This window comes from Tachyglossus aculeatus, chromosome 7 (assembly GCF_015852505.1).
Source record: "Tachyglossus aculeatus isolate mTacAcu1 chromosome 7, mTacAcu1.pri, whole genome shotgun sequence".
Taxonomy (NCBI): domain Eukaryota; kingdom Metazoa; phylum Chordata; class Mammalia; order Monotremata; family Tachyglossidae; genus Tachyglossus; species Tachyglossus aculeatus.
In genome coordinates, this window is record NC_052072.1 from 19,237,664 (window position 1) to 19,265,490 (window position 27,827).

General features: G+C 48.9%; 1 protein-coding gene across 2 annotated transcripts; it reads right to left on the bottom strand.

Annotated features, from left to right (window-relative positions):
- Nucleotides 1-9,105: 9,105 nt before the first annotated feature.
- On the bottom strand, nucleotides 9,106-26,612 carry OARD1 (O-acyl-ADP-ribose deacylase 1). Of its 2 annotated transcripts, none has more exons than XM_038749248.1 (6): nucleotides 26,529-26,612; nucleotides 21,600-21,685; nucleotides 13,521-13,665; nucleotides 11,436-11,494; nucleotides 10,927-11,039; nucleotides 9,106-9,764 (listed from the first exon to the last, which is right to left on the bottom strand). In XM_038749248.1, exons 2-6 carry the CDS (start codon nucleotides 21,636-21,638, stop codon nucleotides 9,662-9,664), a joined length of 459 nt encoding a protein of 152 aa, XP_038605176.1. In that variant the 5' UTR covers nucleotides 21,639-21,685; nucleotides 26,529-26,612; the 3' UTR covers nucleotides 9,106-9,661. The 2 variants fall into 2 exon arrangements, with proteins under 2 accessions (XP_038605176.1, XP_038605175.1); XM_038749247.1 differs by having other exon boundaries at nucleotides 26,458-26,580.
- Nucleotides 26,613-27,827: the final 1,215 nt, after the last annotated feature.

The following is a 27,827-nucleotide window of genomic DNA, read 5'->3' on the forward strand; positions in this document are numbered from 1 at the left end:
ACCACTAGTTCCCCCTCACGAAAATGTTCTTGTCCAGAAGGGAACCACACTTAGTCCTAACCATCAAACCCCCGAAAAGGAGTCTCTCAAACCCCCGAAAAGGAGTCTTTCAAACCCCCGAAAAGGAGTCTCGCAAACCCTATGGGATAGGGAGGGGAGGAGGAACAGAAGTGGGAGAGAGTGAAGATTCCAGCCTCACCTGCGCAGAACTCAGACAGGCAGGGAAGGGAATTGGCAGGAACCGCTTCCTGATCCCAGGATGCATTTTGAGGTAGGAAGTGTGTGTATCTATGTGGGGGGAGAATGGCTAACCTGAATGAAACTCAATCACAGTGGGGGTTGGGGGTGGGATCATTCATCCACTCAATCATATTTATTCATTCATTCATTCATTCGATCGTATTTACTGAGTGCTTACTGTGTGCACAGCACTGTAGTAAGTGCTTGGGAAGTCCAAGTCAGCAACATCTAGAGACGGTCCCTACCCAACAGTGGGCTCACAGTCTAGAAGGGGGAGACAGACAACAAAACATGCTAACAAATTCATTCGTTTCAGACAACAAAACAAGTTAACAAAATTCATTCATTCATTCAAACGTATTTATGGAGCGCTTACTGTGTGCAGAGCACTGGACTAAGCACTTGGGAAGTCCAAGTTGGCAACATATAGAGACGGTCCCTACCCAACGGCGGGCTCACAGTCTAGAAGGGGGAGACAGACAACAAAACAAAACATATTAACAAAATAAAATAAATAGAATAAATGTGTGCAAATAAAATAGAGTAATAAATGTTAAGAGCTTACTATGAGCCAAGCACTACGGTGGATACAAGCAAATCAGGTTGGACACAGGCTGTCATTCATTCAATCGTATTTATTGAGCGCTTACTGTGTGCAGAGCACTGGACTAAGCGCTTGGGAAGTCCAAGTCAGCAACACATAAAGACGGTCCCTACCCAACAGTGGGCTCACCTCCGGGGTCGGACGGGAGGCCAACTTGGACTTCCCAAGCGCTTAGTACAGTGCTCTGCACACAGTAAGCGCTCAATAAATATGATTGAATGCATGAATGAATAACTGACTGAGGCAGGGCGAGGGGTGCCCGGACGCGTGCTCAGAGCGGTCAGTCAATCAATCAATCGTATTTATTGAGCGCTTACTGTGTGCAGAGCACTGTACTAAGCGCTTGGGAAGTACAAGTTGGCAACATAGAGAGACGGTCCCTACCCAACAGCGGGCTCACAGTCTAGTGGGGGGAGACAGACAACAAGACAAAACATATAAACCAAATAAAATAAATAGAATAAATATGTACAAGGAAAGTAAATAAATAGAGTAATAAATCTCTACAAACATATATACAGGTGCCGTGGGGAGGGGAAGGAGGTAAGGCGGGGGGGATGGGAGGGGGAGCAGGGGGCTCAGTCTGGGAACTGGTGGAAGAGAAGCTGTATTATTACCAAGGATTAGTTCCTTAAGCAGCCAATTAGATCATGATTAAGGCTAATTAGCAGCAATAAATACTATTGATTGATAAATTGCTCCAAAGGGAAATCAACTGTTCTTAGTGTTTGGGGATTTTTCAGTATCCTAAGGGACATACGGACATGTGTCACTCCAGAGCCCTAGAGGATGCTGAGAAAGGCCCTAGGCCTGCCTCCGGTCTCAGCCAATGCTTCAAGTACCAACCGTAAGCGCTCAATAAATACCACCGATTAATTCACCCCCGCCCGACCCGGGGCTCTACCCTGCCAGCGCCCAAGAAGTCAGGGAGAGGAGGAACCGAGTCAGGCAATGATCTCTTTCAGCCTGGTAGCTGGAAACTGTACAATAATAATAATAACAAATGATAGTATTTCTTAAGCACTTACTATGTCTCAAACACTGCTCTAAGCGCCGCGGTAGATACAAGCTAAGCAGGTTAGAGACTTTCCCTGTCCCACCTGGAGCTCATAGTTTTAATCCCTGTTTTGCAGATGAGGAAATTGAGGCACAGAGGCGTTAAGGGACTTGCCCAAAGTCACACAGTGGACAAGTATTTATGTTATTTTGTTAATGTGTTTTGTTTTGTTCCCTGTCTCCCCCTTCTAGACTGAGAGCCCGCTGTTGGGTAGGGACCGTCTGTGTTGCCAACTTGGACTTCCCAAGCGCTTAGTACAGTGCTCTGCACACAGTAAGCGCTCAATAAATACGATTGATTGATTGATTGATTGATTGATTCTCTGTCTCCCCCTTCTAGACTGTGAGCCCCCTGTTGGGTAGGGACCGTCTCTCTATGTTGCCAACTTGGACTTCCCAAGCGCTTAGTACAGTGCTCTGCACACAGGAAGTGCTCAATAAATACTATTGATTGATTGATTCTCTGTCTCTCCCTTCTAGACTGTGAGCCCACTGTTGGGTAGGGACCGTCTCTCTATGTTGCCACCTTGGACTTCCCAAGCGCTTAGTACAGTGCTCTGCCCACAGTAAGCACTCAATAAATCATGGCTCAGTGGAAAGAGCCCGGGCTTTGGAGTCAGAGGTCATGTGTTTGAATCCCCGCTCCACCAATTGTCAGCTGTGTGACTTTGGGCAAGTCACTTAACTTCCCTGGGCCTCAATTCCCTAATCTGGAAAATGGGGATGAAGACTGTGAGCCCCCCGTGGGACAACCTGATCACCTTGTAACCTCCCCAGCGCTTAGAACAGTGCTTTGCACATTGTAAGCGCTTAATAAATGCCATTAAAAAAAAAATCAGGGGGAGAGCTGGGGAGCAGCTTTCAAGGAAGCCAGAGATAACCAGAGGATCGATCAGTAGTATTTATTGTACGCTTACTTTCATTCATTCAATCGTATTTATTGAGCGCTTACTGTGTGCAGAGCACTGTACTAAGCGCTTGGGAAGTACAAGTTGACAACATATAGAGACGGTCCCTACCCAACAGTGGGCTCACAGTCTTTCATGATAATAATAATAATAATGGCATTTGATAAGCACTTACTATGTGCCAATCAATCAATCAATCGTATTTATTGAGCGCTTACTGTGTGCAGAGCACTGTATTAAGCGCTTGGGAAGTACAAGTTGGCAACATATAGAGACAGTCCCTACCCAACAGTGGGCTCACAGTCTAAAAGGGGGAGACAGAGAACAAAACCAAACATACTAACAAAATAAAATAAATAGAATGGGATACGAGGTGATCCTACGAGGTGAGGTCACCCCACATGGGGCCCACAGCCTTAATCCCCATTTTACAGAGGGACAGAGAAGTGAAGTGACTTGCCCAAAGTCACACAGCTGTCAATGGCGGAGCTGGGATTTGAACCCATGACCTCTGACTCCCAAGCCCGGGCTCTTTCCACTGAGCCACGCTGCTTCTCTAGTGTGTGCAGAGTGTTATACTAAGCCCTTGGGAGAGGACGATACCACAGAGTTAGTAGACAGGATCCCTCCCCTCCAGTAGTTTACAATCTAGTGTGGTGGGAAAAGGCTAGAGTAGAAAAGATAATAATAATAATAATAATGATGGCATTTGTTAAGCGCTTACTATGTGCAAAGCACTGTTCTAAGCACTGGGAAGGTTACAAGGTGATCAGGTTGTCCCACAGGGGACTCACAGTTTTAATCCCCTTTTTACAGATGAGGTAACTGAGACACAGAGAAGTTAAGTGACTTGTCCAAAGTCACACAGCTGATAAGTGGCGGAGCCAGGACTAGAACCCACGACCTCTGACTCCCAAGCCCGGGCTCGTTCCACTGAGCCACGCGCTAAGCCACTCTGCTTCTCTACTGTAAACTCCTTGTGGGCAGGAAACATATCTATCAATTCAATTGTATTATACTCCTCCAAGTGCTTAGTACAGTGCTCTGCACACAGTAAGTGATCAATAAATATGAATGATTGATTGACTGATTGGGACCACTAACTCCACTTCGGCTTCAGACCCGCTCTAGTCCCAGTGCAAAGCCCTCCTCCCCACCCCTTTAGTAATAAATGATAATGATTGTACTTTTTTAAATGGCATTTATTAAGCGCTTACTATGTGCAAAGCACTGTTCTAAGCGCTGGGAAGGTTACAAGGTGATCAGGTTGTCCCACAGAGGGCTCACAGTTTTAATCCCCATTTTACAGATGAGGGAACTGAGGCACAGAGAAGTGAAGTGACTTACCCAAAGTCACACAGCTGACAGGTGGCAGAGGCAGGATTTGAACCCATGACCTCTGACTCCAAAGCCAGTGCCACGCAAGACGGAGGCCTAAGGGGCCTGGGGAAAGTCATCCAAAGTGGTCTAAGGGCAAGCTGGGTCAAAAGCAGGGGTCTGGTGGGGGGAACCGAAGAAAGAGTGGGGCCCACCACACTCACCAGCCCACCCGGGAGGATTTGAGGGAGGAGAGACAGGAGGGTTGGCATTCATTCATTCATTCAATCGTATTTATTGAGCGCTTACTGTGTGCAGAGCACTGTACTAAGCGCTTGGGAAGTACAAGTCGGCAACACATAGAGACGGTCCCTACCCAACAGTGGGCTCACAGCCTAGAAGGGGGAGACAGACAACAAAACAAAACATATTAACAAAATAAAGTAAATAGAATAAATATGTACAAATAAAATAGAGTAATAAACACGTACAAACATCTATACATTTATTAAGCGCTAATTATGGGCAAAGCACTGTTCTAAGCACTGGGGAGGTCACAAGGTGATCGGGTTGTCCCACGGGGGGCTCACAGTTTTAATCCCCATGGACATCTGATCCATTCATTCATTCAATTGCATTTACTGAGCGCTTACTGTGTGCAGAGCATGGTATTAAGCGCTTGGGAGAGTACAATACAATAACAGACCCATTCCCCGCCCGCCACAAGCTTACAGTCCAGAGTCGGGGGGATTCCACCAGCCTCTCCCTAATCCCTTGGCCAGAGAGCCCTCCCTAAATTCGATTCAATCGTATTTATTGAGCGCTTACTGTGTGCAGAGCACTGTACTAAGCGCTCGGGAAGTCCAAGTTGGCAACATATGGAGGCGGTCCCTACCCAACAGGGGGCTCACAGTCTAGAAGGGGGAGACGGAGAACAAAACAAAACGTATTAACAAAATGAAATAAATAGAATAAATATGTACAAGTAAAATAGAGTTATAAATCTGTGCAAACATCTATACGTATATACAGGTGCTGTGGGGAGGGGAAGGAGGTAAGGCGGGGGGGAGGGGGCGAAGTGTGGGAAGGCCTCCTGGAGGAGGTGAGCTCTCAGTAGGGCCTTGAAGGGAGGAAGAGGGCTAGTTTGGCGGATGTCCTTCAGGCCCCCGCGCCCTCCTCCTCGGAGGAGTGGCGGGCAGGAGGGAAGCTGTTTTTTAGTCATAAACTCCTGAGGCGCGTGCAGGTGGTTCTCATAGCGCTCAATAAATACGATTGAATGAATGAATGAGTAAACCCGCCACCACCCTTGTAGTAGCTCACCTCCTCCAGGAGGCCTTCCCAGACTGAGCCCCTTCCTTCCTCTCCCCCTCATCCCCCTCTCCATCCCCCCCATCTTACCTCCTTCCCCTCCCCACAGCACCTGTATATATGTTTGTACATATTTTTTACTCTATTTTATTTGTACCTATCTATTCTATTTATTTTATTTTGTTAGTATGTTTGGTTTTGTTCTCTGTCTCCCCCTTTTAGACTGGGAGCCCGCTGTTGGGTAGGGACTGTCTCTATGTGTTGCCAATTTGTACTTCCCAAGCGCTTAGTACAGTGCTCTGCACATAGTAAGCGCTCAATAAATACGATTGATGATGATGATGATGGTACCACTAAACTTCACTGGCAACCCCTGCTGGGTTTGAGCCCGGTGCAGTCCGGCCACTGTCCCACGGGCCTCTCTGTTCTCTCACCAGGGGTGGCTCGTCACCCACGCGGGGGACGCCGGGGACCCGCTGCCAGCTGCCCGCCGCTTCCTGGAGCCAGTGGGGATGCGGTGCCCACCCCCTCCGGCTTGCCCGCGCCAGCCGGGGCTCGCCCTCCGGACGCCGCTCGGCGGGGTGTCATTCCACGCAAGCCCCCCGTCCACCTACCCACCCTTGGCGACTAAAGCCTGCGAGTCGCAGGGGTCCATCCGGGGGTCACCACACGCCGGGGGGGTCTCTTCAAACTCGACAAAAACGGAGCCTTACAGCTCAGGGGCGGATCTCAGAAATACATCCAGCAATTTGTTTTTATAACGTTAAGGGACTTTTTTAAAAGAGAAACACCCAATGGCAACCCAACAAAGTGGAGTGGTGTGTTTTTTCTGTACAGTGAAAGCAGAAGCTTGGGCCTCTTTCCTTTCTTCTTATGGTGCTTGCTAAGCGCTCACGCTGTGTCAAGCACTGTTCTAAGCGCTGGGGAGGATACAAGGTGATCAGGTGGTCCCACATGGGGCTCGCAGTTTCATCCCCATTTTCCAGATGAGGGAACTGAGGCACAGAGAAGTGACTTGCTCAAGGTCACACAGCAGACAAGTGGCTGGTGAATAGAGCACGGGCCTGGGAGAAGGTCATGGGTTCTAATCTTGGCTCTACCAATCAATCAATCAATCGTATTTATTGAGCACTTACTGTGTGCAGAGCACTACCACTTGTCTGTGGTGTGACCTCGGGCGAGTCCCTTCACTTCTCTTGCCTCAATTACCTGTAAAGTGGGGATCGGGACTGTGAGCCCCACATGGGTTCAACCCAATGTGTATCCACCCCATCGCTTAATATAGTGCCCGGCACGTAGTAAGCACTTAACAAATACCACAATTATTATTATTTGGCAGAGCTGGGATTAGAATCCAAGTCCTTCTGACTCCAAGGCCTGGATTCAGGATATTGACCTGGAATAGGCTCCCCTAAGCCCCCAAATTCATCATCACAGGAGAATTAAGTGGCTGAGAGAAAAAAAAAACCCCACTTCTATCTCCTATCCAAAGTGGCCAGAAACAGGAGGAACTGAAAGGCCAACTGGCAATCACTCCAGCACACGGGCACCTCTCCCAGCGGGGCGGGCCGGGCAATGGATCAGCTTCCCCCAAAGCTTGGACGCGGCTTTTGGGCCCAGCCCACAAGGCGGGAGAAATTGAGCCATCGGTTAGTGGATTTTTACACCGCTGACTGAATAATCCAGGCCAAAACGCCCCATCCAGTTGATGTCTACATGGGGACAAGCCAACCAGATGCCCGTTTCATCCGTCTTTCCTTCAGCCTAGGACGCTCAGCCATTTAGTCAAAGCCAAAACCTCCCTCTCCCGGCTCCTTCACCCTACCTACACAGGGGAGGAACTGGGGGTGGGGAGAAACAGAAAGGTCAGTTTAAGTTACAAAGAGAACCCACCCTCTGATCTTAAAAAAAAAAAAATCAGTGGGGCCAGAGGGATAGGTACACAAACTTCCTTTTCGGTGACTTCAAATGGGACACATCACTGGGGTTTGAAACCTTGAAAATGAGGCCACCTGACAGGCTGAGTGGCTTTAAGCTTCCTGGGTGAATTTCCAGTGTTCCCGGAATTCCACCACCGGCCTGCCCTTCCCTCCAAATCTTCGGCCGTGATAACGCACCTTTGAAGTACAATCCGACCCACAGACTACACGTAGATAACGAAGCCGTTTATTAGTTCGCTTTGCCACCCCAGAACTCCTCTTCCTTCCCTCCACCCACCCAAGACACTCCTGACGGGAAGTCCTTGCCCACTTTTTCTGAAATGCAGCACTGGCCCTTGTGGGGACGGAGGCGGGGGGAGGGGGGCCCAAACACCAGTAAAAACCAGTAACAAATATATGGTACTTGTCAAGCGTCTACTGTGGGCCTAGCACTGCTCCAGGTGCTGGGGTAGATGCAAGCTAATCAGGTTGCATAAAGTCCATGTCCCATATGGGGCTCTCAGTCTCAATCACTGTCTCTATATGTTGCCAACTTGTACTCCCCAAGCGCTCAGTACAGTGCTCTGCACACAGTAAGCGCTCAATAAATACGATTGAATGAATGAATGACCCTTTTACAGAGGAGGTAACTGAGGCAGAGAAGTGAAGTGATTTGCCCACGGTTACACAGCAAAGTGGCACAGCCGGGATTAGAACCCACAACCTTTTGATTCCCAGGGATGTGCTCTATCCACTATGCCAAGCCCTGCCCCTAGCAGACTGGTGCAACGCTATCCCCCTTCTAGACTGTGAGCCCACTGTTGGGTAGGGACTGTCTCTATTATGTTGCCAACTTGTACTTCCCAAGCGCTTAGTACAGTGCTCTGCACACAGTAAGCGCTCAATAAATACGACTGATTGATTGACTTCCTATAGCAGAGAGAATGGGGGAAATGGGGGCAGCTCACCACCCCCTTCCCCTAGGCTTCACCGCAAGCCCATGACCACTTCAGAAGAGAGTCTAAGCGGTAACTGGTGCGTTGGGACCCCTTTTACTCCTTTCAACTCAGCCGTCAGTCTACCTAATAATCATAATTGTGGTGTTGGTTAAGCGCTTACTCTGTGCCAAGCACTGTACAAAGTGCTGGGATAGCGAACAAGATAATCCAGTCCAACCCAGTCCCACACGGGGCTCAGCGTTTAAGGCGGAAGGAGAGCAGGGATTTCATCCCCATTTTACAGATGAGGAAACTGCGGCAGAGAGAAGTGAAGTGACTCGCCCAGGGTCAACAAGCAGGCAGTTGGCAGGGCTGGGAACTGAACCCGGGTCCTGTGACTCTCGGGAGTGGGAGTGGGTGGTTGGGAAAGGAGAACAGACTTGGGCCTGAGGAGAGGTGGGGAGAGGCCCCACTTAGGGCAGGAGTCCCGGGAACCTGACCAGGCCCCCAGGCCCAAAGATCTAATAGCTCAACATCCCCGAGGTCAATCTCACCAGTGGACACCTCAGAGAATAAGCGGACCCACTGCAGGTCCAAACTAGAGCCACGTACTCTAGTACACACTCCGTGGCGTGCCTAGCCGAGATCCCAAAGCCCCCCGAGACTTCCAAGTCAGGCTGGGCCCCGCCGCATCCGAGCAATTAGAAGAGGGGTGTCAGCCTGGCCACTTTCTGCCTTGGACTGGGCAGACGACAGAATTTCTGTTTGCTCACATCACATCCGGAAGGGGAAGCGGGAGACAAAACCTCGTCGGATCCCAGGATAGGAGTTCTTGATTTTTTCCACTTTATTCACCGGTAGAAAATTTCCCCTCAACCCAGAATTACACAATTCCCCAAAATGAAAACAAAAGAAGAAAGAAAAAAAAGGGGGGGGGGCGGTTTAAATCTTCTCCCTCGGAGTGGATTTAAGCAACCGGGGCGGCACCGCATCATTTTGGCGGGCTGGGCTGCCGAGAGAAAGGCTCCCTGCGCCCTGGGGAGGAGTCGCATCACCCCTCGGATGGCCGGCTACCTTTTCAGCTTGGCGACGGCGATGCTGATTCCACGGAGGCTGGGCCCAGCCCAGGGGAAGGCGGTCTGTCCGGCTCCTGCAGACATCCGGTCCTTTCAATTCGCCATTAGCAGTGAACTAGCCCCTGCCAACTAATTATCCCTCGGGCCAGCCAAACAGTTCCCGGCACCTACAACCGGGCTTGGAGGGAGAGGTGGATGGCTTTGTGCGGAACTGGCCACGGCGGTTCCCGCGAAGGTCCTCCCTTCTACCAGGCCCCCGGGGCAAAAAAGGGCAGACGAATGGGTCCCTCCCCATTCAGAGGGTGTACACTGTGATCTTGATGTCCGTGCCCTCGAACACGGTCTCAATCATGGCCGAGACTTTCTCCCACTGCAGGCGGTCGAGCCCACAGCCAATCCTGGAAGAGAGACAAAAGGATGGGATGGGAGAAGTCCAACGGAGAGGAGCTGAGCCCTTCCCCTGGGCCCGGTCACCTCTGAGGGCTTTTGGGCGGACAAGTCCATTTTCCTATAGGGCACCGAGGTTTAGTCTGTAGGAGGGGAATGGGGAATCAATCAAATTTATTAAGCGCTTTCTGTGTACAGAGCGGTACAGTGTAACGGAAATGGTGGACACATCCCCTGCCCACAACGAGCTTACAGTCAGTCTAGAGGGAAGACAGGGGCATGCCCAGGCACAGCCTGTGGGCCTCAGTTAGGTCTCATCTTCAGAAAAGGGGGGCTAAGCACAGGCCAGAGCACCCCACTTTCCTTCCCTCCCTTCCAGGCTAAGAGCTTGGCGGTATGCGTGTCGCCCTCGCACTTGGATTTGCTCCCCTCCATCAGCCCTACAGCACTTAGGTACACTCTCCTAAGTGCTCAGTACACTTCTCTGAGCACGGTAAGCGCTCAATAAATATCACTGATCGATCGATATCCATAATTTATATATACCAATGTCTGTCTTCCCCTCTACACTAGAGAAGCAGCGTGGCTCAGTGGAAAGAGCACGGGGTTGGGAGTCAGAGTTGGTGGGTTCTAATCCCAGCTCTGCCACTTATCAGCTGTGTGACCTTGGGCAAGTCACTTCACTTCTCTGGGACTCAGTTACCTCATCTGGAAAATGGGGATTAAGACTGTGAGCCCCAAGTGGGACAACCTGATTACCTTGTATCCCCCCAACAGTGCTTAGAACAGTGCTTGGCACAGAGTAAGCACTTAACAAATGCCATCACTTTTTTTTTTTTTTAGACTGCAAGCTCGCTGTGGGCAAGGAACCCACCTACCAACTCTGTGTTATTGTACTCTCCTAAGCAATTTAGTAAGGTGCTTTGCACACACTAAGTACTCAATAAATACCACTGTTAACTGTAGTCTTAACTAAGCCAGTGCACGCCCAAAATCGCAAGGGTCCCCGGTGACTACACATCACTGGAGCCCCCAGGGAAAGCCGTATGGAGGATTCTCTGCTCCTGGGGACCCTGCCTGCCCTCCAGGAACGGATCCACAGGCTAGAGAGGAGGGGGGCTCCCGGCAGTTGGTGCGAGAGGAGAGGAGCAATTTTGCCTCTCTGTTCCTTACCTGGGCATGGAGAGATCCGTGACTCCACTGTTTAGACAATGGGTTTTCATGGCCTCTAAGCTTCTCTGCAGGGTTTCATAGGTGGGCTTGTGAGCGGCTCTCTTCTTCGTAATCTAAGCCCGAAGGAAAGGATCATTACCATCTGGCCACAAGAGTCATTACCCACCAACAATCAATGCATCAATCAATGGGAAGTATTGAGCGCTTACTGCATGTAGAGTCCTGAACTAAGAGCCTGGGAGGGGATAATACAAGAGTGGGTACCCACTTTCTCTGCCCAAAACAGAGTTGGGCGAACACACCCAAATTGGGCTCCCACAGGGCCTCTCCAGTCCTGGGAAGGCTGTTGGTTTGATTTAACAGCCCGAGAGCTGCAGTTTGTTTTCTTCAATCCATCAATCGACCGATCATTCTTCTTCCAAAAGCCCCAGTTAACCGCCCCCCATCACTCCTTTGCACCTCACATCACCACCTCGAGTCCCCTGGCCTAAGTGAGCTGCCCCTCTCACCAGGTAGTAGACGTATCTCTCGTCTCTCTTCAGCACGGCTACCTCTCCGGGCTTCTTTTCTAAGAAAAGAGAAGCCATCAGACACGGGACGGAAACAACCCCCAAGCTTCCCCGACACCAAGAAGCCTCAACAGGGATGCTAACACTGTAGCTGATCTCCACCGCCACCGTACTTGAGATCTGATTCGCTCTTCCGTTTCAAATGATCCCAAGCTGGAAGCAAACAGGGACTCATATGCCAAACTGCATTGCCGAGCCAAAGTCGACTGGGATAACGAACCTAAGGAAGGAGTGTGGCCTAGTGGAAAGAGCCCAGGCGTGGGAGGTAGGGGACCTGGGTTCTAATCCCAGCTCTGCTCTGGGCAAATCACTTAACTTCTCCTGGCCTCCGTTCTCCCAGCTGCAAAATGCGGATTCTATACCTGTTCTCCCTCCTAGTTCGATTGTGAGCCCCACGTGGGAATTATTTTGTATCTACCGCAGCACTAAGTACTGCGCTTGGCACACAGTAAGTGCTTAACAAATACCACAATTATTATTTTCTATGGTATCTGTTATGCACTTCCTACGGGCCAGGCACTGCACATGCTAATCCGATTGGACACAGTCCTTATCCCACATAGGGTTCACAGTCTTAATCCCCATTTTACAGATGGAGTCGCTGAGGCACCTGCAGCCGCAGGTTGCCAGGCAGATGCCTGGCTTTCTCGGGTTCGGCTTCCAGGACCGACTATTTGTTCCCTTCCACCTCTAGATGGGCTTTCCAGAGAGCGGCCCCTCCCTGATCCAGGCGGCAGGCAGGGCTCGTTGTAAGAGATTCATTCATTCATTCAATCGTATTTATTGAGCGCTTACTGTGTGCACAGCCCTGTACTAAGCGCTTGGGAAGTACAAGTTGGCCACATATAGAGACGGTCCCTACCCAGCAGTGGGTTCACAGTCTAGAAGGGGGAGACAGACAACAAAACAAAACATATTAACAAAATAAATAGAATAAATATGCACAAATAAAATAGAGTAATAAATATGTACAAACATATATACAGGTAGTCCTAGGCCTAGTCTTTAGGGCCTCAATCATTCATTCAATTGTATTTATTGAGCGCTTATTGTGTGCAAAGCACTGTACTAAGCACTTGGGAAGTCCAAGTTGGCAACATATAGAGACGGTCCCTACCCAACAGTGGGCTCACAGTCTAGAAGGGGGAGACAGAGGACAAAACAAAACATATTAACAAAATAAAATAAATAGACTAAATATGTACAAATAAAATAGAGTAATCAATCCGTACAAACATATATACATATATACAGGTGCCGTGGGGAGGGGAAGGAGGTAAGGCCGGGGGGGGGGGATGGGAAGGGGGAGAGGAAGGAGGGGGCTCAGTCTGACTCTGTCAGATATGTTAATATGTTTTGTTCTCTGTCTCCCCCTTCTAGACTGTGAGCCCACTATTGGGTAGGGACCGTCTCTATATGTTGCCAGCTTGTACTTCCCAAGCGCTTAGTACAGTGCTCTGCACACAGTAAGCACTCAATAAATACGATCGAATGAATGAATGAATGAATGAATGAATGAAGAGAGAGGGAAGAGATCACCAGCCAGAGAGCCCACGGATTCCCTCGGACAGTGGCTCCATTATTGCGCTGATACGTACCATGTGTGTCAGAGCCAGACAAGAGACAGAAAATGGAAACAAAGAAGGAGAACCTCATCATCCTCTGGGCCGCTGGCTTTCTAACTTTCTTTTCAGAGCCCTTAATCTCCTCCAGGATAATTCTAGAAGAGGCCCAGTGAGTCCCAAGCCCAGGAATCTCATGTCACAGTCCAGGAATCTTCTAGACTGTGAGCCCGCTGCTGGGTAGGGACCGTCTCTACATGTTGCCAACTTGTACTTCCCAAGCGCTCAGTGCAGTGCTCTGCACACAGTAAGCGCTCAATAGATACGATCGATTGATTGACTGATTGATGTCACCGGAAACCAAGGTATTTACCGAAGGGCAGCAGGTGCGAAGCTGGGGAAAGGCAACAGTTGGGGAGCCAGGTGGCCAGGGTTCGCGCCTTCGCTTGGCCCTGTTACTCACGCTGGCTCAGCAGTTCCTGCACCCCTCCAAACTTCTTTTTGAACAGGACCGCGATCCCAGCCCCCATACGGCAGTCTTCACTGATGCAGTGGGCCAACGAGTCTGTCTTGGGGCAGGCGAAAAGGTCCCCTTTCACATATGTAATCTGCCGAGAGAGAGAGAGAGAGAGAGGAGAGAGAGATAAGAGAAAGAAATGCAATCACTCGCAGGTATAATAATAATGATGGCATTTATTAAGCGCTTACTATGTGCAAAGCACTGTTCAAAGCGCTGGAATGATGGTGTTTGTTAAGCGCTTACTATGTGCCGAGCACTGTCCTACGCACTGAGGTAGATACAAGGTTAACGGGTTGCCCCATGTGGGGCTCACAGTCTTAGTACCCATTTTACAGAACTGAGGCCCAGAGAAGTTAAGTGACTTGCCCAAAGTCACCTAGCTGACAAGTGGCAGAGCAGGGACTCGAACCCATGACCTCTGATGCCCAAGCCCGGGCTCTTTTCCACTAAGCCACGCTGTGAGCCCCAAGTGCAATTCATTTACTTTTTCCAGTTGGGTGTCTGGTATAGTGTTTTCTTAATGATGGCATTTATTAAGCGCTTACTCTGTGCAAAGCACTGTTCTAAGCGCTGGGGAGTTTACAAGGGGATCAGGTTGTTCCACGTGGGGCTCACAGTCTTCATCCCCGTTTTACAGATGAGGTCACTGAGGCACAGAGAAGTGAAGTGACTTGCCCAAAGTCACGCAGCTGACAAGTCGGCAGAGCCAGGATTTGAACCCATGATCTCTGACTCCAAAGCCCGGGCTCTTTCCACTGAGCCACGCTGCTTCCCCAAGGTATAAGGTATACGCTCCTTCTAGATGGTAAATTCACAATCTAGGGATTGTGGGAGGGAGAAAAGGCCAACATCTTTAATAATTTATTTATATTAATGTCTGTCTCCCCCTCTAGACTGTAAATTCACTGTGTCTACCAACTCTTTTGTATTATACTCTCCCAAGCACTTAGTTCACTCATTCACTCAATTGTATTTATTGAGCGTTTACTGTGTGCAGAGCACTGTACTAAGCGCTTGGAAAGTATAATTCGGCAACAGATAACAGATAATCCCTACCCAACATCGGGCTCCCAGTCTAGAATGGGAGGAGACAGGAAATAAAACAAAACAAATACATGGGCATCCATAGCATCAAAATAAATAGAATTATAGATATATACACATCACTAATAAAATAAATAGAACATTAAATATGTACAAATATACACAAGTGCTGTTGGGCGGGGAGGGGGGTAGAGCAGAGGGAGGGAATAGGGGCGATGGGGAGGGAAGGAGGAGCAGAGGAAAAGGGAGGCTCAGTCTGGGAAGGCTTCCTGGAGGAGGTGAGCTGTCAATAATCACGGTATTTGGTAAGCGCTTACTAAGCGCCAAGCACTGTTCTAAGCGCTGGAGTAAATACAAGTAACCAGGTTGTCCCATGTGGGACTCACAGCCTTAATCCCCATTTTACAGATGAGGTAACTGAGGCACAGAGAAGCGAAACGGCTTGCCCAAGGTCACACAGCAGACAAGTGGCGGAGCCAGGATTAGAACCCAAGTCCTCTGACTCCCAAGGCCGGGCTTTTTCCGCTAGGCCACGCTGCTCTGGAGTCAGAGGTCATGGGTTCAAATCCCGGTTCCGCCAATTGTCAGCTGTGTGACTTTGGACAAGTCACTTCACTTCTCTGGGCCTCAGTTCCCTCATCTGTAAAATGGGGATGAAGACTGAGCCCCAAGTGGGACAACCTCATGACCTTGTATCCCCCCAGCGCTTAGAACAGTGCTTTGCACATAGTAAGCGCTTAATAAATGCCATTATTATTATTATTATTATTATCTCTCCCAAGCACAGAGTTGGGAAGCACAAAACTTAATAGCCTCGATTTTTACCTCCAAGAGTCAACCATGCACTTATCTGGGTTTCAAATTAATCCTTCTGGAGCTTTCTAAGCACCCTCAATTTTTTTTCTCTCTAAAATTTTACCTCTCCTCATATTCATCATGGGCAATCAATGCTGCTTTCCCCTCGGGGTGAGGGAGAAAAGGCCAACATCTCTAATAATTTATCATAATAATAATAATGACATTTATTAAGCGCTTACTATGAGCAAAGCACTGTTCTAAGCGCTGGGGAGGTTACAAGGTGACAGGTTGTCCCACGGTGGGCTCACCGTTTTAATCCCCATTTTACAGCTGAGGTCACTGAGGCACAGAGAAGTTAGGTGACTTGCCCAAAGTCACAGAACTGACAAGTGGCTGAGTCAGGATTCGAACACATGACCCCCCGACTCCAAAGCCCGGGCTCTTTCCACTGAGCCCCGCTGCTTATATTAATGTCTATCTTCCCCTCTAGACTGTAAGTTCACCGTGGGCAGGGAATGTGAAGCAGCGTGGTTCAGTGGAAAGAGCCCGGGCTTGGGAGTCAGAGGATGCGGGTTCTAATCTCGGCTCCGCCACTTGTCCGCTGTGTGACCTTGGGCAAGCCAGTTCACTTCTCTGTGCCTCAGTTCCCTCATCTGTAAAAATGGGGATGAAGACTGTGAGCCCCATGTGGGACAACCTGATGACCTCGTATCTACCCCCAGTGCTTAGAACAGTGCTTGGCACATAGTAAACGCTTAACAAATACGATTATTATTGTTCTTATATTGTACTCTCCCAAGAGGCGCTTTACACAAAGTAAGCGCTCAATAAATACAGCTGAATGAATGAATGAAAGTAAGCACTCAATAAATAGAGCTATAAATAAATACATAAATAGAGAAGCAGCGTGGCTCAGTAGAAATAGCACAGGCTTTGGAGTCAGAGGTCATGGGTTCAAATCCCGGCTCCCCACTTGTCAGCTGTGTGACTTTGGGCAAGTCACTTCACTTCAGACTGTGAGCCCACTGTTGGGTAGGGACTGTCTCTATATGTTGCCAACTCGTACTTCCCAAGCGCTTAGTACAGTGCTCTGCACACAGTAAGCGCTCAATAAATACGATTGACTGATTGACTGATTCTCTGGGCCTCAGTTACCTCATCTGTAAAATGGGGATTAAGACTGTCAGCCCCCCGTGGGACACTTTGTAACCTCCTCAGAGCTTCGAGCAGTGCTTTGCACATACGAGAAGCAGCGTGGCTATATGAGAAGCAGCGTGGCACAGTGAAAAGAGCACGGGCTTTGGAGTCAGAGGTCATGGGTTCGAATTCCGACTCCACCACATGACGGCTGTGTGACCTTGGGCAAGTCACCTAACTTCTCTGAGCCTCAGTTACCTCATCTGTAAAATGGGGATTGATTGTGAGCCCCATGAGGGGCAACCTGATCACCATGTATCACCCCCCCCGGCGCTTAGAACAGTGCTCTGCACATAGTAAGCACTTAACAAATGCCATCATTATTATTATTATTATTACATAGTAAGCGCTCAATAAATGCCATCATTATTATTATTATTATTGATAAATATCTTGAATTTTGCAGTACCTTCCTTGACTCTCCCATAGCACGGAGCAACTGCTAGGACAGGGACTCTCCGCATGGCACCGAGCCACTGGAGCATTAGGTCAAATCAGGGCAGTTGCCCTGGGCCCCTTGTAAATTGCCCCTGGAACCTGGTGGTTCACAGCCTCAATCAATCAGGGGTATTTATGGAGTACTTAAATACAATACGAAGTAAAACTTTTTACCCACATTTACATATACATCTTCAATTTAAGACGGCTGTACCTACACTACTAAGGTGATGGTCACTTGGACTTACAGCCCTTCTCACGGATTAAAAAAAAATGTTTTTGGCATTGGGTTTTGGACTACAAGAGTCACCAACTGAAGTAGAAAATACTGGCTCTCCTTCATTCCTCTGCCCTTGATGCAAAACACTCCAAGGCAGAGCACTTAAAATAACACAGGGTCACATAATCCTGTCTACATGTTTTGTTTTGTTGTGTGTCTCCCCCTTCTACACTGCGAGCCCGTCGTTGGGTAGGGGCCGTCTCTATATGTTGCTTCCCAAGCGCTTAGTACAGTGCTCTGCATACAGTAACCGCTCAATAAATACGACAATGAATGAATGGGCTACTCATTCCCTGCCCACAGTGAGTTTACAATCTGGGGGGTGGTGGGGTGGAGGAGACCGACATTAAAATCAATTACTGAAAGGGGAAAAAGCAGAGTATAAGGAGATGGGTGCAAGTGCTTCGCGGCTGGGGTGAGCATCAGACTGTTTAAGGGGCACAGACCCAAGTCTATCAACCTCAGTCAAGAGATTCATTCATTCATTCAATCGTACTTATTGAGCGCTTACTGTGTGCAGAGCACTGTACTAAGCGCTTGGGAAGTACAAGTTGGCAACATCTAGAGACGGTCCCTACCCAACAGTGGGCTCACAGTCTAAAAGGGGGAGATGGAGGACAAAACAAAACATATTAACAGAATAAAATAAATAGAATAAATATGTACAAGTAAAATAGAGTAATAAATACGTACAGACATATATACATATATACAGGTGCTGTGGGGAAGGGAAGGAGGTAAGGCGGGGGGGATGGAGAGGGGGAGAGGAAGGAGGGAGCTCAGTCTGGGAAGGCCTCCTGGAGGAGGTGATAAGGGAACACGTTTCAGGAGAAGCAACATGGCTCGTCTACGGGCCCAGGGGTCAGGACCACCTGAGTTCTAGTCCCGGCTCCACCACATGTCTGCTGTGCGACCTTGGGCAAGTCACTTCACTTCTCTGGGCCTCCGTTACCTCATCTGTAAAATGGGGATTGAGACTTTGAGCCCCATGTGGGACGTGGACTGTTTCCAACCTGATTAGCTTGTATCTACCCCAGAGCTTAGAACAGTGCATGGCACATAGTAAGCACTTGACACCATAAAAAAAGCCCCAAAAGAAAAACTCCTGCCTGGTACTTAAACTTTCTCCCCGTCCTTCCTGCACCGGCAATCTCCTAGTTAGAAAGGCATTTTCTTTCCCAACAGTGGGCAGTCACGAGTGCAGTGTGGCTCAGTGGAAAGAGCCCGGGCTTTGGAGTCAAGAGGTCCTGGGTTCAAATCCCGGCTCCACCACTTGTCAGCTGGGTGACTTTGGGCAAGTCACAACTTCTCTGGGCCTCAGTTCCCTCATCTGTAAAATGGGGATGAAGACTGCGAGCCCCACGTGGGACAACCTGATTACCTTGTATCTACCCCAGCTCTTAGAACAGTGCTTTGCACATAGTAAGCGCTTAACAAATACCAACATTATTATTAACTACATCCAATCCTATTAGCAATAACACCCTCTTGCTCTTTGCATAGCGTTGTTTCTTTCTCCAAAGTGCTGTCACGACAATTATCTCATTTTACCCTCTCAACAACTCTTTGACGTCGGGCGGGTATTATCATCTCCATTTTACAGGAAAGGAAACTGAGTCCAGGAAGGCTAAGTGACTTGGCGACACAGCAGGCCAGTGGCAGAGCCTTTGGACTCCCAGATTTTTCTTCAAGACACCACTGCCTCCAAATCAATGAGTTGTGAGAACCTCCCCTAGGAGTACAAACTAGAACCACCCCATCGCTTTTTGGCAATCCGCGGAAGACCTATATATTCATTGATTCATTCACTCGTATTTATTCAGTGCTTACTGTGTGCAGAGCACTGTATTAAGCGCTTGGGAAGTACAAATCGGCAACATATAGAGACGAACCCTATCCAACAACAGGCTCACAGTCTAGAAGGGGGAGACAGACAACAAAACAAAACATGCGGACAAGCGTCAAGTCGTCAGAACAAATGGAATTAAAGCTAAATGCACCTAGGATAGCCCTCCCCTCCCACCCGAGGCCTAGAATCGGGACTGTCTCTATATGTCGCCAACTTGTACTTCCCAAGCACTTAGTACAGTGCTCTGCACACAGTAAGCGCTCAATAAATACGACTGATTGATTGAGGGGGCTGAGGACTGAGAAAAAAAGGGGAGGGTCGGCCTGACATTCAGAGGAAACACTCAGCCCCTCCCTCTCCCCACGAACCATCGATACACGGGGGACTTGGGACTGTGCCATGAGAAAGTCAGTCAATCGTATTTATTGAGCACTTGCTGAGTGCAGAGCACTGTGCTAGAGAAGCAGTGTGGCTCAGTGAAAAGAGCACGGGCTTTGGAGTCAGAGGTCATGGGTTCAAATCCCGGCTCCACCAATTGTCAGCTGGTGACTTTGGGCAAGTCGCTAAACTTCTCCGTGCCTCAGGCCCCTCATCTGTAAAATGGGGATGAAGACTGTGAGCCCCCCGTGGGACAACCTCATCACCTTGTAACTTCCCCAGCACTCAGAACAGTGCTTTCCACATAGTAAGCGCTCAATAAATGCCATCATCATTATTATTATTATTGCTAAGCACTTAGAGTAGAATACAACAATAAGGACAAATTCCCTGCCCATGACGAGCTTCTAGGTGCAGACTCCTTGGTGAGCTTTCAGCTGGTGGGGGGAGGAAGGGAGGGAGGCATAATCATCATCAATCGTATTTATTGAGCGCTATGTGCAGAGCACTATACTAAGCGCTTGGGAAGTACAAATTGGCAACTTATAGAGACAGTCCCTACCCAACAGTGGGCTCACAGTCTAAAAGGCAGGGAGGCAGACGTTAATATAAATTACATCAATTACAGACGGGTATACAGAAAGGCACGCCGACCCAGACTGCGACGCCTCTGCCCCGGCTTCACAATCCCGGGCCCCCGCCAGACAGGCAGGGTGGAGATGGGAACTGGGGACCTCCAAAGAGAAGATAACGTGTTGGCGTTCACCCATTAACGGGCGGCGACTTCTCACTCGAATGACTTGCTAACATTCCCTCCTTAGCAGGTAGCCGCGTGTTCACACTCACCCACTTCTCTCTGGGGAGCCCCTCCCTCCTTTCCCCCCATCTGGGAGCGGAGCTGCCGAGTCCCTACCTACTAGAAGAACCTGTGGTGGTCCCTGGGGGGTCTCTCCACCTCACCCGCTTCTCTCCATCTACACCTCAGGCCGCACACTTCGCTCCTCCGGTGCCGCTAACCTTCTCACTTGGCCTCCGTCTCACAGGCAACCGGGGCCCACGTCCTCCCCTCCTCAAATCTGCCAGACAATTACTTTCCCCCCCTTCAAAGCCCTGCTGAAAGCACATCTCCTCCAAGAGGCCTTCCCAGACTAAGCCCCTCTTTTCCTCATCTCCCGCTCCCTTCTGGTCACCCTGACTTGCTCCCTTTGCTCTTCTCTCCTCTCCCAGCCCCACAGAACTTACCTGTCATTTTATTTATTTATAGTGATGTCTGTGTATTTGCACTGATCAATCGTATTTATTGAGCGCTTACTGTGTGCAGAGCACTGTACTAGGCACTTGGGAAGTACAAGCTGGCAACATATAGAGACAGTCCCTACCCAACAGTGGGCTCACAGTCTAAAAGGGGGAGACAGAGAACAAAACCAAACATACTAACAAAATAAAATAAATAGAATAGATATGTACAAGTAAAATAGAGTAATACATAGGTACAGACATATATACAGGTACTGTGGGGAAGGGAAGTAGGTAAGGCGGGGGGATGGAGGGGGGACGAGGGGGAGATATAATATCCATATATCCAATATCCATATAATTATTTATTTACATTAATGTCTGTCTCCCCCACTAAACTGTAAACTCCTTGTGGGCAGAGAACGTGTCTATCAACTGTTGAATTGTACTCTCCCGAGCGTTTAGTACAGTGCTCTGCACACAGAAAGAGCTCAATCAATACCATTTATTCATTCAATCGTATTTATTGAGCACTTACTGTGTGCAGAGTGCTTGGGAAGCACAAGTTGGCAACATATAGAGACGGTCCCTACCCAACAGCAGGCTCACAGTCTAGAAGGGGGAGACAGACAACAAAACATATTAACAAAATAAAACAAACAGAATAGTAAATATAATAAATAGAATAGTAAATACAATAGAATAGTAAATATAATACATAATCTTAACAAGACAGCGACACTGCCGAAATCAGAGTTCAATCATTTTAGTTTACACATTTAAAGGCCTGTGTCTTACGCACTCTGCACTCTCCTGGATCTTCACTAGGACTGCTGGCCATACTACTGTCTGGGAGTCACGGCTGTCTCGAAAGTTGATGGTATTCAGCTACAAAGAGGAAAAAGGAAAAACACCACGATTACGGAGTGATAGAAAGTGGGCAATTCAGCTCTTCAATTCTCCAAAAAGTCCTTCTCCGCGTACTGGGAATCCTCATTTAAACAAGCCCATGCTCTCCTGATTCCGGAAAGGGCATCAAATCGTGACTTCCTCAGGTGGCGGTGGCTAGTTCATTCATTCATCCATTCAATCGTATTTATTGAGCGCTTACTGTGTGCAGAGCACTGGACTAAGCGCTTGGGAAGTACAGGCTGGCAACATCTAGAGACGGTCCCTACCCAACAGTGGGCTCACAGTCTGGAAGGGGGAGACAGAGAACAAAACATATTAACAAAATAAGATAAACAGAATAAATAAGTGCAAATAAAATAGAGTAATAAATCTGTACAAACATATATACTTATATACAGGTGCTGTGGGGAGGAGAGGGATGGAGAGGGGGAGGAGAGGGAGAGGAAGGCCTCCAGTCTGGGAAGGCCTAGTTCCCCGTGGAGAGAGGGGCTGAGGTGCCCTGCTAGCCAAGGCGGCCTTGCCCACCTGGGCATCACAGCATGCCCAGAGACTGTGCCTGTAAACCAGGGAAGCAATGATCCAGACTCCTTTCAGCTGCCTGGCTTCCAAGAGGAGGAACTGCCAATTTGTTGCCAATTTGTACTTCCCAAGCGCTTAGTACAGTGCTCTGCACATAGTAAGCGCTCAATAAATACGATTGATGATGATGATGAATTGGGCCACTCCCGATCAGGCAGCAGAATGTAGGCCTGCCTTAGGAGGGTGAGAAGGGGGAAGAGACGGTGCTCCCTCCCCGTTCCCACTGGGCAGACCGCCACTCTCCTCATCTTCAGAGGCTAGTGCAAAAAGTATGGCTCTAGGAATTAGAGCACCTGGGTTCTAGTCCCTGTCCTGCCATTTTTTTTTTTAATGGTATTTGTTAATCACTACGGACCAGGCACCGTACTAATCACCGTGAAGTGGATAAAGCAGGGGCTTGGGAGTCGCTCAAGGCTCTCTTCCTCCCTTCAAGGCCCTACTGAGAGCTCACCTACTCCAGGAGGCCTTCCCAGACTGTGCCCCTTCCTTCCTCTCCCCCTCGTTCCCCTCTCCATCCCCCCCCATATTACCTCCTTCCCTTCCCCACAGCACCTGTTTATATGTATATATGTTTGTACATATTTGTTACTCTATTTATTTTACTTGTACATACCTATTCTATTTCTTTTGTTTTGTTGGTATGTTTGGTTTTGTTCTCTGTCTCCCCCTTTTAGACTGTGAGCCCACTGTTGGGTAGGGACTGTCTCTATATGTTGCCAATTTGTACTTCCCAAGCGCTTAGTACAGTGCTCTGCACATAGTAAGCGCTCAATAAATACGATTGATTGATTGACTGATTGGAAGGGGGAGACAGACAACAAAACATATAAACAAAATAAATAGAATACAGGAATTCTATAGAATAGAGTACAATAAATAGAGTACAAGTAAAATAGAGTAATAAATATGTACAAACATATATACAGGTAGTCCTAGGCCTAGTCTTTAGGGCCTCATTCATTCATTCAATTGTATTGAGCGCTTATTGTGTGCAGAGCACTGTATTAAGCGCTTGGGAAGTCCAAGTTGGCAACATATAGAGATGGTCCCTACCCAACAGCAGGCTCACAGGCTAGAAGGGGGAGACAGACAACAAAACAAAACATATTAACAAAATAAAATAAATAGAATACAAGAATTCTATAGAATAGAACACAATATATAAATACAGAGTACAAGTAAAATAGAGTCATAAATATGTACAAACATATATACAGGTAGTCCTAGGCCTAGTCTTTGGGGCCTCATTCATTCATTTAATCGTACTAAGCGCTTGGGAGGTCCAAGTTGGCAACATCTAGAGACGGTCCCTACCCAACAGCGGGCTCATAGTCTGGAAGGGGGAGACGGACAACAAAACAAAGCATATTAACAAAATAAAATAAACAGAATACAAGAATTCTATAGGATAGAATACAATATATAGAGTACAAGTAACATAAGAGTAATGGATATGCACAAACATATATACAGGTAGTCCTAGTCTTTAGGGCCTTATTCATTCATTTAATCGTACTAGGCGCTTGGGAAGTCCAAGTTGGCAACATCTAGAGACGGTCCCTACCGAACAGCGGGCTCACGGTCTGGAAGGGGGAGACGGACAACAAAACATATTAACAAAATAAAATAAATAGAATACAAGAATTCTATAGAATAGAAAACAATATAGAGAGTACAAGTAACATCAATAGAGTAATAAATATGTACAAACATATGTACAGGTAGTCCTAGTCTTTAGGGCCTCATTCATTCATTTAATCGTACTAGGCGCTTGGGAAGTCCAAGTTGGCAACATCTAGAGACGGTCCCTACCCAACAGCGGGCTCACGGTCTGGAAGGGGGAGACGGACAACAAAACATATTAACAAAATAAAATAAATAGAATACAAGAATTCTATAGAATAGAAAACAATATAGAGAGTACAAGTAACATCAATAGAGTAATAAATATGTACAAACATATGTACAGGTAGTCCTAGTCTTTAGGGCCTCATTCATTCATTTAATCGTACTAAGCGCTTGGGAAGTCCAAGTTGGCAACATCTAGAGACGGTCCCTACCCAACAGCGGGCTCACGGTCTGGAAGCGGGAGACGGACAACAAAACAAAACATATTAATAAAGTAAAATAAATAGAATACAAGGATTCTATAGAACACAATATATAGAGTACAAGTGACAGAGTAATAAATATGTACAAACATATATACAGGTAGTCCTGGTCTTTAAGGCCTTATTCATTCATTTAATCGTACTAGGCGCTTGGGAAGTCCAAGCTGGCAACATCTAGAGACGGTCCCTACCCAACAGCGGGCTCACGGTCTGGAAGGGGGAGACGGACAACAAAACAAAACATAGGAACAAAGTAAAATAAATAGAATACAAGGATTCTATAGAACACAATATATAGAGCACAAGTAACAGAGTAACAAATATGTACAAATATATATACAGGTAGTCCTAGTCTTTAGGGCCTTAGTCATTCATTTAATCGTACTAGGCGCTTGGGAAGTCCAAGCTGGCAACATCTAGAGACGGTCCCTACCCAACAGTGGGCTCACGGTCTGGAAGGGGGAGACGGACAACAAAACAAAACATAGTAACAAAGTAAAATAAATAGAATGCAAGGATTCTATAGAACACAATATATAGAGTACAAGTAACAGAGTAACAAATATGTACAAACATATATACAGGTAGTCCTAGTCTTTAGGGCCTTATTCATTCATTTAATCGTACTAGGCGCTTGGGAAGTCCAAGTTGGCAACATCTAGAGACGGTCCCTACCCAACAGCGGGCTCACGGTCTGGAAGGGGTAGACGGACAACAAAACAAATTAACAAAGAAAAATAAATAGAATACAAGGATTCTATAGAACACAATATATAGAGTACAAGTGACAGAGTAATAAATATGTACAAACATATATACAGGTAGTCCTGGTCTTTAGGGCCTTAGTCATTCATTTAATCGTACTAGGCGCTTGGGAAGTCCAAGTTGGCAACATCTAGAGACGGTCCCTACCCAACAGCGGGCTCACGGTCTGGAAGGGGGAGACGGACAACAATACAAAACATATTAACAATACAAAACATATTAACAAAGTAAAATAAGTAGAATACAAGGATTCTATAGAGCACAATATATAGAGTACAAGTGACAGAGTAATAAATATGTACAAACATATATACAGGTAGTCCTAGTCTTTAGGGCCTTAGTCATTCATTTAATCGTACTAGGTGCTTGGGAAGTCCAAGCTGGCAACACCTAGAGACGGTCCCTACCCAACAGCGGGCTCGCAGTCTGGAAGGGGGAGGCAAAACAAGACATATTAACATCATCATCAATCGTATTTATTGAGCACTTACTATGTGCCGAGCACTGTACTAAGCGCGTGGGAAGTACAAATTGGCAACATATAGAGACAGTCCCTACCCAACAGTGGGCTCACAGTCTATTAACAAAATAAAATAAACAGAATACAAGGATTCTATGGAACACAATAGAGTACAACACAAATAGAGTAATAAATATGTACAAACATATATACAGGTAGTCCTAGTCTTTAGGGCCTTAGTCATTCATTTAATCGTACTAGGCGCTTGGGAAGTCCAAGTCGGCAACATCTAGAGACGGTTCCTACCCAACAGCGGGCTCACGGTCTGGAAAGGGGAGGCAAAACAAGACATATTAACATCATCATCAATCGTATTTATTGAGCGCTTACTATGTGCCGAGCACTGTACTAAGCGCTTGGGAAGTACAAATTGGCAACATATAGAGACAGTCCCTACCCAACAGTGGGCTCACGGTCTGGAAGGGGGAGGCAAAACAAGACATATTAACATCATCATCAATCGTATTTATTGAGCGCTTACTATGTGCAGAGCACTGTACTAAGCGCTTGGGAAGTACACATTGGCAACATATAGAGACGGTCCCTACCCAGCAGTGGGCTCACAGTCTATTAACCAAATAAAATAAACGGAATACAAGGATTCTACAGGATGGAATACAATATATAAGTATAGAGTACAAGCAACATAGAGTACTAAATATGTAGAGCCATCTATACACAGATACAGGTAGTCCTGGGCCTAGTCTTTAGGGCCTCCCCGTTGAGGGGTCCCCCGGCCCCCGGGGGTTCGGCCCCTCCGCGAGCCAACGTACCCTGTGAGGGGCTGCCCGGGGAGGGGACACCCCCGGGAAAGAGGGCGGATGTCCGTCCCAACGTGTCCCACCTGTTGGGAAAAGCAATGCCCAGTCTACAGGGATGCTAAGATGGCCACCCTGGCCACGCCGGAAGTGGTCCCCTCATGCCAACCAGACCCGCTCCTCCGACATCCGGCGGAAGGGGGCGGCGCATGCGCATCGAATGGGAGGGGGCTCTGGGGAGGCGGAGGGAGGCCCAAGTGCGCAGGCGCAGCGGGCCCTGCGGTGGGCGGCGCCTGCGCGTTTCCTCCCCGGGGGTGCGATGTAGGTGCTAAAGAGGGCCGGGGCGGGTGGCGCGTGCGCAGTGCGTGGGGGCGCGCGGGCGGGCGCGCGCTCCGGCGGTTGGAGGGAAGCCCTTTGTTCGCCGTCGCCATTTTGCGAGGCGGCGGCGGCGGCCGTGGCGGCGGCGGAGACGACGACGACGACTCGCGGCGGCGTCCGGAGGCTGTGATTGGGCTTCGGGGCCCGGTCCTGGAGCCAATCAGCGCGGGCGGAGGACCGGCGGAGCGCGGCCCGGTGAGTGCCCGCAGCCAATATCCGGCCGCCCCGACACGGGCCCGGGCACGCCATTGGCGGGACGCGCTGACCAGTCAGGGCCGGCCCCGGCCGGATCCCACCGGGACCCGCCGGGACTCACCCCGTGTCCGCCCCCCCCCCCCCCCATCGACTCGGGCCAAGCCCCCGGCACGGACAGGTGGCCCTCCCTCTCTCCCTCCGGACAGTCCCGCCCAAGGGCCGGGTGACACCCCAGAGTACTGCCCGGGGGCCGGATGCCACCCCTGGGCACTGCCCGGGGGCTGGATGTCACCCCTGGGCACTGCCCGAGGGCCGGATGCCACCCCTGGGCACTGCCCGGGGGCTGGATGTCACCCCTGCCCGAGAGCCGTATGCCACCCCTGGGCACTGCCCGGGGGCTGGGTGTCACCCCAGCCCGAGAGCCGGATACCACCCCCGGGGGCTGGATGTCACCCCTTGGTACTGCCTGAGAGCCGGATGCCACCCCTGAGTACTGCCTGGGGGCTGGATGTCACTCCTTGGTACTGCCCGAGGGCCGGATGCCAGCCCTGGGCACTGCCCGGGGGCCGGATCCCACCCCTGGGTACTGCCTGAGGGCCGCATGCCACTCCTGTGTACTGCCCGGGGGCAGGATGCCACCCCTGGGTACTGCCCGGGGGCCGGATGTCACCCCTCGGTGCTGCCTGAGAGCCAGATGTCACCCCTGGGTATTGCCCGGGAGCCGGCTGCCACCCCTAGACTAGTGCCCGGGAGCCGGCTGCCACCCCTAGACTAGTGCCCGGGAGCCGACTGCCAACTGTGGGGACCGCCCG

Bases quoted from the DNA above. Each gene is read 5' to 3' on its own strand.
- OARD1 (XM_038749248.1), bottom strand. From the start codon at position 21,638: ATGGCCAGCAGTCCTAGTGAAGATCCAGGAGAGTGCAGA. The intron at 11,495-13,520 runs GTGAGTAACAGG...CTCTTTTCTTAG, and splicing joins GCAGGAACTGCTGAGCCAGC to AAAAGAAGCCCGGAGAGGTA. The intron at 9,765-10,926 runs GTAAGGAACAGA...TCTCTCTTCCAG, and splicing joins ACGGATCTCTCCATGCCCAG to GATTGGCTGTGGGCTCGACC.